At 39.0% G+C, this 13,052-nt stretch overlaps 1 protein-coding gene across 6 annotated transcripts in view; it reads left to right on the forward strand.

Moving 5' to 3' along the window:
• The window catches only part of PLCB1 (phospholipase C beta 1), a 792,589-nt gene that overhangs the window by 508,606 nt on the left and 270,931 nt on the right, over window positions 1-13,052 (forward strand). For all 6 annotated transcript variants that reach the window (XR_016215911.1, XM_051846235.3, XM_008256382.5 and 3 more), the window contains one exon: window positions 11,087-11,166. Coding sequence is in view for 5 of the 6 variants with exons in the window: in XM_051846235.3 (XP_051702195.1) it covers window positions 11,087-11,166 (80 nt within the window). In the remaining variant the exon portion in view is untranslated. The remainder of the gene's footprint in view (window positions 1-11,086; window positions 11,167-13,052) is intronic.

The raw sequence follows: 13,052 nt of genomic DNA on the forward strand, positions 1-13,052 counted from the left end.
TAATAAACTGGCAGAAGAAAAATATGGGGAGAGAAGAATATCTGATGAAACATTGTAGAAAAAAAAAAACAGTAAATTGCATGGAGAACTGCATTCTGGGAAGTCACTGACATGCTCAGAAGCAATTCAGAGACCCCCAGCCCTGAGGACTGCTGACCCAGCAGAAGATGGAGAATTGGGAGTGAAATTAAGGGCAAAGAATTAAAGGAACATGGCTGGCACCGCAGCTCAATAGGCTAATCCTCCGCCTGTGGTGCCGGCACACTGGGTTCTAGTCCTGGTCGGGGTGCCGGATTCTGTCCCGGTTGCCCCTCTTCCAGCCAGCTCTCTGCTATGGCCCAGGAAGGCAGTGGAGGATGGCCCAAGTGCTTGGGCCCTGCACCCCATGGGAGACCAGGAGAAGCTAGACACCCGTGGTCAAATTCTGATCAGTGAAGGAGAAGCTTTACACAGGTTTATAGAAATACTGAGGTAATGTCCAGAAATTTAAGAGCAGAAATGCTGAATATAGTTGTCAAGAAGCAAAGCCAGGATACAGAAGCAATCATTGCCTTACATTATAACCATTCTGCACAATTTTTAAACTATGTTTCTATTGCTTTGACAGATAATAATCCCTTAGATTACTACCTTTTAGTGAATACTTATGTCTGTTACTAAACTAAACATGTAGCATGAATTATATCAATTCTCCCTACAGTCCTATGAACTCCCATTTTTACTTTAACTGTATAAGATAGATGAATATCAGTTTGGAAACATTTTCCAGGATTATTCTATCAATGGGGGTTGGTTTACATTTAATCTTCATAAGATAAAACCAAATGAAGCTAGATAAGAAAAATTGGGGAATTTTTCTTTGGATTTTGTTCCATTTTTACTGTTATGATTTTTGTTATGTAGCAAGGAAGCTGAAGGTAGGTAGTTTCTGACATTGATTTAGTAGCTCAGAAGTAACAAGGCACAGGCCCTAGGATTCTCATGGCTGTTTTCTCTTGGATCAAAATACCTCTGAAGCTCCAGAAATTCCCTTTGTGTACCTAACAGCAAAGAGAAAGGGACACCTTTGTCAGGAAGCCACATTTTCCCAGAAGCTCACAACAGACTTCTACTTAGATGTGGTTGGCCATGTGCCGTATGGCCACCCTGGCTGCTGAGGAAGTGGGAAGATGTGAATTTTCAGTGAACATGTTGTTGGCTTGGAAAATGTTGGGGTTGTTAGGCAAGAAATACCTCTTAGCAGCAGGATGCATAGCTAGAAGGAGACAGGGTAGGGTTTTGAAATCTAATGGAGTGTATTTTTAAATAAGCTTCAAAAAGTATCAACAGGACAGGAATTATATTCTTATTTTTGATTAATTAGTTAATTAAGTTGAAAGGCAGGGAGAGAAAGAGAAACCCTCCATCCTTTGTTTTACTCCTCAAATGGCCAAACAGCTAGGGCTGGGCTAAGCCAAAACCAGGAGCCAGGAACTCAATCCAGTTCTTCCACATGGATAGCTGGGGCCCAGGTACTTGAGCCAAATCTGATGCCTCCCCTGGTATGCAATAGCAGTAACCTGGATTGGAGAGGTAGCTGGGACTTGAACTCAGTCACTCTGATATGGGATGCCATCAGCTTACCTACTGTGCCCACCCTTCATGCTCATATTTTAATTCTGAATTAGAAGACAAAATTTTTTTTTAAGATTCTTCCACGGCCCCTAAGGTAAAATGATCAAGTTCAAAAGCAAAGACTATCTCTCATCTATAGGACCAAGAGTTACTTACGAAGGGCCTAACACTCCTTCATTTGAAGGTGAAGAATGTAGCTTGCCATAAGACTTAAAGTTGGGAGATATAATCAAGGTTATTTAAATCAAATTAATTTCCAAATGAGAAAATTATATTTTAGTAGATTTCTGTCATTAAGTTATAAGGTACTAAGGATCTACCTGCGTGCAGTTTGCTAATCAGTTTTCAGGGAATGCATTTTTAGTTTAGCCAAACAGATTTCAGTTGGCAGATAAGAAGTGCCACTTAACTCTCAAGAAACTGTGCTCCTTTTCTTCTGCTTCACATCTTATGAGGGAAACTGGCTGTGTTTTTATCTCTTTTAAAATCATTTTCTCTATTTCATCTCCTCAAAGAGATTTACTGCTAGAAAAGTAAACAATGATATCAATTCTAATTATGGATCCTGCTTGCATACATTTATTTCCTCAAATACACAGCTCTCAGGCAGATACAACCAAAGTAATAATTAATACTGAGATGCAGGGTTTAGAGGATGTAGTGACAAGTGCCTTCATAGAAGTGACAGAGACTGTTGGAAGCACCGTTCCAAAACTGTGATGGACTGACATAAAAGCCTAGGAAAGGAAGCTTCAAGGGGTTCCATATATAAGCACTCAATTAATATTTTTTCTTAGTTGTACAAATGAGCAATGACTCAGGAAATTAGTGGGAGGGCAAGGAAGTGTAAAAATACACTTGAGACTCACAATGATATAGTTGCAAACCTCTCATCACAACAACTTCAGCTGGAGCAAACATCTTTCTCCTTTCTTCTACTCTTTGCATGGAAGTTGCTTTATTTTTCCTTTTTTGAATAAAAATTTTGATTGGATTTCACCACGTTAAACTTTTCATTATTGACAGAGGAACGTCAGAAGGACTAGGGATATAGTAGTCCTAGATCCTCTCAAAAGTAGCCCAGAATGTGGGTCTTTGCACATCTGCATCCTCTATGTTTTACTTTCAGGTATAGGGATACTTCCTTAGACAATCAGGGTACCGATTAGTGCATTGCTTCTGCACTTGTATGGGGAAATCCAGTTGAGCAGCAATATTTCAGAATGCAGCATTTACGTGTAGCCGACATAGATGCCCTAAGTCTTGACCCTAAAGCTTCTGGACTTTATAGATTAGAACACTCCTTCAACCCTGTATTTCACTCAGTTCTCCTTGTTGTTATAACCTATTCCTTCCACATGTGCACATTACAATAGGAAATTTATAAAGCCAGCATCAGAAATTCAATAACCAAGTATAGTGATTGTAACCCATAAAAATGGAGGAGACAAAGAAATTTCAAAAGGCACAATTTATAAAATGTGGAAGTAAGTCTTTCATTACACACTCATTCATGCACTCAATGAGTATGAAATTACTGCCTATTTTATTAAAAAAATACTAAAGTAAGAGGTCCCATGCAAGTTGGAGAATGCACACATCTTTTTCTTCTATCTGTTTCACAGTATTCCTGAGTACTAGGCCTATGTGATATTTCCTATATTCTTCCATCTTTCTATTTCCTGCTCCTACCCCAATTCCAACAATTTGGTTCCATGGATATTGTTAAGTTCTTGCCTGAATTGATTGATCTACAGGTAGATCAGACCTTTCCCAGTATTCTTGCTGGTAGTGAGGAAATCAATCAGACTTTGAAGGTGGGAGGCACCATATGACAGTACTTGGTGCAGTTGTCGGCCATGGGGAAGAACTATTGATTAGGGAAATGAATAGTGGCACCAGGCTCTCTAGGGCCATGCTAACATAATGAAGAAAGTCCTACTTGCTTTCAGGCTTCTGATCCTTGATGATCTTATATTAAACATACATTATTTTGCCCAACTTTTCCTTAAATTACAGGAAATTACCCAGCTTCCTTGATATATTCTGTTTCTTAAGTTAGTTTGAATTGTGCTTGTGTCAACTGTAGCCTGAAGATATTTGAATCACATGGGCTGAAAGTAATCATTTATTTACATAATTTGGGTAATATGATGTTACTTTACCAATAGTGATGATTGGGTCCCAAGATGCCTCCTGTTTTGGGTGTGTTATTGTTCTCTTGGCAATTATGTATGGTTGACAACAGCTTTTCCTTGAGCATGAAATAAACATAAGAGCATTTTGACTATTAAATACAAGATCTTCACTGCTACCTAATACAGAGAAAATGTACCAGAAAAAAACTCCAATTTTCTAGATGTTCTCTGTAGTATCATAAATGCAGTGACTACTCAGAGAATCCTTTCTGATTTTAACAAAAGATTTTAACAGCTCATCTACCATCTTTCACCATGAAAAGATTCTTTGCTGGTCATTAAGAGAAATTCTCAGCAGTATGAATTCTGATGCATGCTAGTAGGTGAAAGAAACATGTTCAAGCCAGTTGAGGCAACTCTGAATGAACCACCCAGTATTCCTCTTTACTCATATCCAAACCCACTACACACTGAGGAGTAGAGGAAATCAGAAAGTCACCATCATCAACATTAATAGGTGTTTGGTAATAAATTTCAGAGGTGAATATAAAGCATCAAATATATCTCATAGGGTGACTATAATATTAAATGAATTAATTATTTGCAAAAATGTTTACCACAGTATCTGGACCAGAGTAAGTACTACATCAGTGTTAGATACATAATGCAGTTAAGCGGATTTAGTTATCTGTGTATCTTGATTAGCTAACCCCAAATTCTCTAGAACGAGATGACAAAAAGCACAGTATCTAAAAATACAGAGTTGGGAGCCCAGTCAAACTGACTTTCATTACTTCTGAGGACTTAAGCTTTATTGAGTGCTTTGAAACTTTGAATATTCTAGAAAATGAAGATGATGATTACTACCTCCTAGATAAATGTTGTGAGACTTAGTTATTGGTTGCAGAAAACCCTGCTCAGAATGTAGTAAACAATCACACAATAGCTATAGAGTAACTGGTAACTGTGGAACAATTGTTAGGAATATTAAAAATATCAAAACCTGTGCCAAGAACAGAACTTACATAATTAACAATAAAGTAAACTAACTTTGTGACACCAAAGAAAACTTGGTATCTCTGATAGTGTCAACACTGCCTCCCAGTAACTGCACCAGAACCTGTTGAGTTATAGAATGAATCTCACAGATGTGACAGATCCATGCACACTTGCACATTTAACTCCAGCTGAAACTCAAGGAGGCTGAGTTTTAAAACCATTTTATTTAGTTAGGGTCATATGAAGAGATTAATCATAAGGCCAGAAATCTTCATGACAAAGCTTCAGGGACTGAACAAAATCTAGTGGCAATCATTGAAACTTCGTCTCTAAAAGTAGAAAAGCAAATCCTCCAGATTGTTTAAGAAGCTGTCATATTAACCAAAGTCTAATACTGGATTTAAGAAAATGCTGCCAGGATGAGATCTAGTACCTTGCCACAAAGCGTGTTTCATAATCCCATGATGAGTTGCAGCTGCTTTAAGCTACTCTAAGCCATATCTCTAGGCTTATTTATCTTAATACAACTGTAAGGTCTTTGTGATTATGCAAAAAGTAATAATCAAATTCATTTCTTTGTTTTCTTGGGAAGGGGTTAAACAGACTGGAATAATGCTTCCTAAGCTGAGTTCTAGAACACTTTTCTACTCAGAATGATATCTCTGGCCTCACAGTATGTTCAGACATTAATATGCATAAACTATATAGGGGTTTTTGAAAGAATGCAAATTTTGAGTCCAGAGATTTTGTGTGGAGCCTGAAATCCTCCATTTATAACAAGCTTTCAAACAGTTCCATAAGTCATTCTAGAATGCTGCTAATCAGGGGATGGTCCACCACAGACCTCACCTGGGAGCTCCGAAGTATAGAGCCTGTGTCCCCTCCCCAGACACAATGAATCAGCATCTGCTTTTCAACAAGACCCCTAGCGATTCAAATGCACATGAAAATTTTGAGAAGAGCTACTTTACAATGAATGTGAATAAGTTTTCCCAAGACTTTGATTACATATGCCTATTTGTACCAGGTAGATACTTCCAGTACCCAGAGATTCTGAAATTTTACTACAGCACAATCTTGCTGTAGCAAACTCTCACAATACTCTGCTCTTATCCCTTCTCATCCCTTGCCATTTTTTTAAAGATTTATTTTATTTATGTGTAAGTCAGAGTTAGAGAGGGAAAGACCAAGAAAGAGATCTTTCATCTGCTGGTTTACTCCCAAAATGGCCCCAACAGCTGCACCAGGCCAAAGCCAAGAGCTTCCTCCAGGTCTCCCACGTGGGTGCAGGGGTCCAACCACTTGGGCCATCCTCAGCTGCTTTCCCAGGCCATCGGCAGGGAGCTGGATTGTAAGTGGAGCAGCCGGGACTCACACTGACACCCATATGGGATGTGGATACTGTAGGCGGCGACTTAACCTTCTGTGCCACAACATCAGTCCCATCCCTTTGACATTTGCATGCACAATCCATTCATGGGCCTTCACCCCCAGCAGCCAACATTCATGTCTCTTTGTTGGCTTCTCTTTCTGGATATTGGACCCCATTTTGCTGTCCGCAGGGCAAGCAGGAAGTACCAAGGTAATTCCATACCCTCCAGCAGCCCTTAGCTAAGACAAGTATGTTGGTGATCTCCTTATTCCATTTTCTATATCCTTGGTCCAAAAAACCCAACTTTGAGGCATGGCTACCCAGAAAGGATTAAGTCACAGTTATTATTCATGAAACTGTTCTTGCCATATCCCACTCCTTTTCCTACCCCCTTCTCATCCATGTTCACTACTTTTTAATGTTGTCAGGGAGCATTTTGTAATAAACCAATTCCTCATAAATCCTTCTCTCGGGCTCTACTTCTAGGGAACTCAAAGTAAGACTTATGGTGTTTTAGCTCAATGTGATGTTTGAGGGTACTTTTAAATGTTTGTAGGAAAATTAAAACAGAAGTTTATTTAAGTACAAAATATTTTGAAAGCCATGCATATGAGGTTTCTTCAAAATGTTCATGGCAAAGAATATTCAGAATTTCATAATGTTTTTCCTACCAAAAAATGTTATCTTCTAATTTTATTTTCTCATAGGCTTTTTGAATTGCTCTGGTTTATAACCTGAAATCAGCATGAGTTTGGATTGTTCTAAAATTCCTTTGGTCACTATAACAATCCTTGAATCTGCGAATCAACCTGGATCAGATCTTAGGATCACAGGATCTTAGGATCACAAAAGGCTACAAGTATCCATTGGGGAGTAGAAATTCTATATTTGGGAATTCAAATGCTCACATTCTGAGAATTTGATGAAAATAAATTATGCTTTCCTTTTTTAAATTTAGTTGTTATGTGTTTTAAAGAGAGAGAAACACAGAGCAGAGAGACAGATAGGCTGACAGAGATACTCCATCCACTGGTTCACTCCTAAAATATCTACAATGATGGCTGTGCCAGGCTGAAGCCACGGTCCTGGAACTCAATCCAGGTTTCTCATGTGAGTGGCAGAGACTCAACAATTTGAACCATCACCTGTTGCCTCCTAGGGTGCTCCTAAGCAGGAATCTGGAATCAGAAACAGAGATGGAACTGAATCCAGGCACTCTAATGTCGGATGTGGGATATCTGAAGCAGCAGTCTAACTGCTGTAACACGTGCTCACCCCTATGCTTTCCATTCTGGCTGAACTAACAGTGGCTATGCAGTGAAGGTGGTGGTGATGCTATCCTTTGCTGGTTTTAACAAGGACTCGTGGAAATAGCTAAGTTTCTAGAATACCTGCACTGACTAATGTAGCAGCCACAGCCACATGTGGCAGTTGAGCACTTGTAATGTTGCTAGTGCAAATTGAGGCAGTCTATATAGTCTAAAATCCACACATGATTTCAGAGACTTGGCATGTTAAAAGAATGTGAAATATTTCATAATACCTTTGGATTACATGATTAATATTTTTTGAAATAGGTTAAATAAAATGTTTAAAATTAATTTCATCTATAGCATACCATTTTTAATGTGGCTACTAGAAAATTTAAGTTAGATATGTAACCCATATTATGTTTCTATTAAACTGAATATAATTCAGGCCTTAACTGTCAACCTAAAAGGTTAGACCAAGTTGAATCACCGTAGATTAACATCAAAGAGCTGGTGCTCAGTAAACACACAGACTGCTTGTTGCCTTCAATTATAAATACTTTAACCAGTACACAAAATTGCCATCAACGAGGAAATGCTTTACATTTGACTTTTATATTGTGCCAGAAACATATTTCCAAAACTAGTTTCAGTAGTTATTCATATTTTACTGTTATATAATTTGAGAAAAACTTTTTCAGGCTGTTAAAAAGTGGTCCTAATGCATTTCCGTGTGTACCTCAAGTTTGCTGACCACTAATGTTGCTTCCTTCCTGCTTGCTATGCTGTGCTATATTTTCTGAGTCTTCTGCGAGTAGTCAGTAGAGTTGAACACCTCTGTGTTTCTCACCTGAACTGCTACAGCTTCCTAATTGAATTGGTATTCTCAAGCTCACATTCCTCTTCGATATGGTTGCTAAATAACCTCGCTCTGCCTCCCAGCCCGTTCTCCTCACTTGCCATCCTAAGAAAAGTCCTTCAACATTGTGGGTTTTTTTTTTTGTTTTTTTTTTTGTTTTTTTTTTTGCTAACTTATCTCAGACTTCTGGATAAGCATTAAATGCTCTCTATACCTTGACCACTACCTGTTTTTTGTTGCAACTCTATCCTCTCTATCCTTTTTTTCAGTTCCTATTAGACTATTCCCTGTTCCTTCTAACTCCTGCCCTGTTTACTCACTGTTCATTCTTATCCCAGATCCTTTTATTTTTCTTTTCTGCTTACAAAGCCTTCTTCCAGCCAGCACCGCAGCTCACTAGGTTAATCCTCCGCCTTGCGGCGCCGGCACACTGGGTTCTAGTCCCGGTCGGGGCGCCAGATTCTGTCCCGGTTGCCCCTCTTCAAGGCCAGCTCTCTGCTGTGGCCATGGAGTGCAGTGGAGGATGGCCCAAGTACTTGGGCCCTGCACCTCATGGGAGACCAGGATAAGTACCTGGCTCCTGCCATTGGATCAGCGCGGTGCGCCGGCCGTAGCGGCCATTGGAGGGTGAACCACCGGCAAAAGGAAGACCTTTCTCTCTGTTTCTCTCTCTGTCCACTCTGCCTGTCAAAAACAAAACAAAACAAAACAAAACAAAACAAACAAAAAAAAAAAACAAAGCCTTCTTCCTTTTCTTATCACTCTATGCCTCCTGTGTATTTCATGATGGTTTATGGTCAATGCCTTAATTCCTGGGGGGCTGGGTGGGAGGGGACACAGAAAAGACCAACAAACCAACAGTAGAAATGGCAAAACTAGGTGACAAAGTATATAACTAAAGACATTATTTCATGATGAATCACAAAGAGAGCAAGATTGGAAGAGAGGAACAAAAGAATTAACAAACTGGTCATTAAAAAAGCTAACAAAATGCCAGCAGTAAATCCTTACCTATCAATAATTAGTTTAAATGTAAATGGATTTGATTTTTCTAGTCATTCAAAAGAGTGACTAAAATGGATAAAAAAGAAGGAAAAACAAGATCCAACACTTTAGTCTGAAGGACAGACATAGACTGAGAGTAAAGGGATTAAAAAAAAAGGTATTCTAATCAAATGGAAACCAAAAACAGGAAAAGCTATACTTATGTCATACAAAACAGACTTAATCAGAAACTTTTAAAAGGGACAAGATCACTATATTTACATTTATTCAGGTCCAATTCATTGAGGATATTACAATTTTGCATACATATGTACCCAATATTGGAGAATCCAAATATGTAAAGCAACTATGAATAGATCAGAAAAGTGAGATAACACAATACAATAGTAGGAGACTTTACACATTATTTCATTGAGGAGAGCTTCAAGTCCATTACAACATCAGGTGATTACTTAGTTTCATATCATCTTCTTTTTGGAGAAAGAACAATTGGTTCAGTGTGTTTGTGCATTCAAAAATCATCACCTGGAACAAAAGTCCAACACTTTTTCAATAGACTTGCTCATTTTCATTTTCATGGAAGCCAGGTGAGATCAATGCTGAGTGGTGTGGGGTAGTGATGAAAATCGAGGAGTAGTGAGGGATTGATAGCATTGGGGGAAGAAGGGTATGGTATACTGCATGACGTTGTGACTGCAGCTGATCTAGAGCACTTGTAAAACTATAGCTAACTTTTCAAAATCCCTTGCCTAGTTGCTTTAGCCTGAGTAGGAAAGTAGGAATATTGTATTTGCAGTTTTTGGTTTTTGGGTTTTTTTAAACATTTTACATATTTGAGAGAGAGAGTTACAGATGGAGGGAGAGACAGAAAGGTCTTCTAACCACTGGTTCACTCTCATTACCAAATGGTCTCAATGGCTGGAGCTGAATTAGTCCGAAGCCAGGAGTCAGGAGCTTCTTCCTGGTCTCCCATGCTGGTCCAGGGGCCCAAACACTTGGTCCATCTTCTGCTACTTTCCCAGGCCATAGCAGAGAGCTGGATCAGAAGAGGAGCAGCTGGGACACGCACCAGCACCCATATGGGATATGGATGCTGCAGGAAGAGGCTTAGCCTACTATGCCACAGCACCAACCCCTGTATTTATAGTTCTGTTCAAAATACCTCTGGGGGCCGGTGCTGTGGCATAGTGGGTAAAGCTGCCACCTGCAGTGCCAGCATCCCATATGGGTGCCGGTTCAAATCCCAGCTACTCCACTCCCGATCCAGTTCTCTGCTATGGCCTGGGGAAGCAGAAGAAGATGGCTCAAGTCCTTGGGCCCCTCACCCACATGGGAGACCTGGAAGAAGCTCCTGGCTTTGGATCGGCGCAGCTCCAGCTGTTGCAGCCATCTGGGGAATGGAAGACCTCTCTCTCTCTCTCTCTCTCTCATTCTCTCTGCCTCTCCTCTCTCTGTGTAACTCTGACTTTCAAGTAAATAAATAAATCTTAAAAAAAAAAAAACTGATAACATTTTGAACTTTCTCATTACTCTTTGTTTATAATTCAAGAAAAATGATAAAATGTGCTCAGTTATTGAAAGGCAGTATAACTGTTTTCTATCTGTAGGGATTTTAAAAAGCAGAAAAACTGTGTAGAGAACATTTCCTTAGGAAAAAAGTATTCACTCAGGGATTTAAATTTAATTATGTCATTTTTACTTTAAAAAAAAAAAAAAAAGGCAGGGGGGGTGGGGGAACACTTCAGCATCCAAATGGAACTAATTGGTCTTACTAGAAGCTGGACTAAAAGCATGTGTCTAATGACTATGCAATATTTAAGCTAACACAAGTGTAATTTACATTTTTCAGGAGTGGACAAATGAGGTTTTCAGTTTGGCAACAAACCTGCTGGCCCAGAACATGTCCAGGGACGCATTTCTGGAAAAAGCGTAAGTCACTCTAATTTTATTGCTAAGGGTGTTACTTTGAGTCAGTTTCCTTTCTTTTCGGTTCGTCTTTTGTTTATGCTACACTGGCTTCTCACATTGACAAACATAAATTTCCCTTTGGGATTTGTTAGAGAGCTGATACCTCCACTGTTCAGAGCTGGAAGACATCCAAGAAAGATCATTCTTTCCTCTTCCTGCACATCATATTATGCCTGGGCTGAGCTTGCCTGAATGTCAGTGTTTTTGACACAGAATAAGGAGACACTTCCAAATCCTGGCAGCTGCACCCAGAACTAGAAATTATTAATTTCCGAGCGTCCTCTGCCTCTACACCTGCCTCTGTCCTATCAATTATTAATCTGAGGAAGAGGATGAACAGCATATGTTATTCATTTCTCTAGAGTCATGGACCATTGATAGATACTATAATAACTCCCCTGCCTACTTAAATCAATAGACTAATGTCCTGCCTCCAGCCCTTGTAGACAATCATTGCAAAAATCAGTAGGAAAAGAAGAAACAGAAAGGATGTAGAGGAAAGAGCAAAAGGAAAAGCAGGAAAAGCATAACAATTTAGCAAATCACTCCAGAATTTCAACAGCCTTTCTAAAAATCATTTGACCAAAGAAAATAATGAGTTAGACCAGATCAGCAGCAGGGAAAGCTGGTTATGTTCGTTTTGGAAGCTGTGGCAGTTCAGGCATGTGGGAAACCTTCATCCAAAGCACAAGGAGAAACATTTGGTCTTCATATTTTATTTAATAGTTTCTCTCCTCACTCCTTATGCAAGACATACCCATCATTCTAGATCTCAACCTTCAACCGCATTTCCTTCTCGCTTTTGTTTGAATTCCTTTGACTTTGAGTCAGTAGCTCACAGCTACTTATTTAACTGCTTTTTATCTCCTCTGGTTCACCATGAGAGAAGCCTTCCCGCACGCCTCTACCTCCTCCCTGCTTTCCTTTCTTTCCTTTTTTTTTCTTTTCACTCTCTCTTTGCTCTTATTTCTCTTTAGCAAACATTTCTAGGACTTGTGTCTTTCCAGGCAATATTACTGGAAGAGGACAGATAACTAAGATCTTTACCTAAAACATAGTATGCTATACTTAGTTGACCAATTTTTAATCTGTTAACAAATATCTATTCCATATTGGTGCCTCCCTGAGAATAGCTTCTACATATATACTAGGACTTTTTTGGGGGGTAACACATATTGTAAACATTTTTATTGCATACATACCTATGTATGGGATTGCTGGGTCATGGTGTGTACAGTTCCCTAAAGTAGTATGAGGATACTTTAAAAAGTTCACCAAAAAAGTAGAATTAAAAGATAACCTTATTTTGGTACAAAAATTTTGAATCGCATACCGATTTTTCTTATAATATTTAATTTCCAAGAAATCTCTGAAGACTTTTTTATTCCCAGTACAAACTCCCATCAGGAGTGTTTGAGAATTCTATTGCTTGATTTTTCTCCCTGTGTGTCCATCAACAGTTGAAGAGCTAGTAGTAGAGTTTCTATATTCATAATGGAATAACATACAATAATGAGAGTAAACAATGTGTAGCGATAAATAAAATAGATGGATCTCAAAAACATAATATTGAAAGAATCAGACACAAAAATCACATTTCATTTATACCAGTGCAAAAATGGGCAAAAATAGCCTATGTTTAAATTCAAGTTGGCAGTTCTCTGTGTGGGATAGATCCTGGAAGGGGATATGAGAGGGGCTCTGGGATATGACTAAAGTGACAATATTCTGTTTCTCTTTCCGAGTGCTGATTCTGAACACTCAAGCAGTTTGTGAAAATGCAACAAACTGCAAATAGACCCAAACCCTTTTCTATGTATTTCACTTGTGAATAAAAATTCTTAAAA

This window comes from Oryctolagus cuniculus, chromosome 11, assembly GCF_051225735.1.
Source record: "Oryctolagus cuniculus isolate XC-2025 breed Fujian yellow rabbit chromosome 11, ASM5122573v1, whole genome shotgun sequence".
NCBI lineage: Eukaryota > Metazoa > Chordata > Mammalia > Lagomorpha > Leporidae > Oryctolagus > Oryctolagus cuniculus.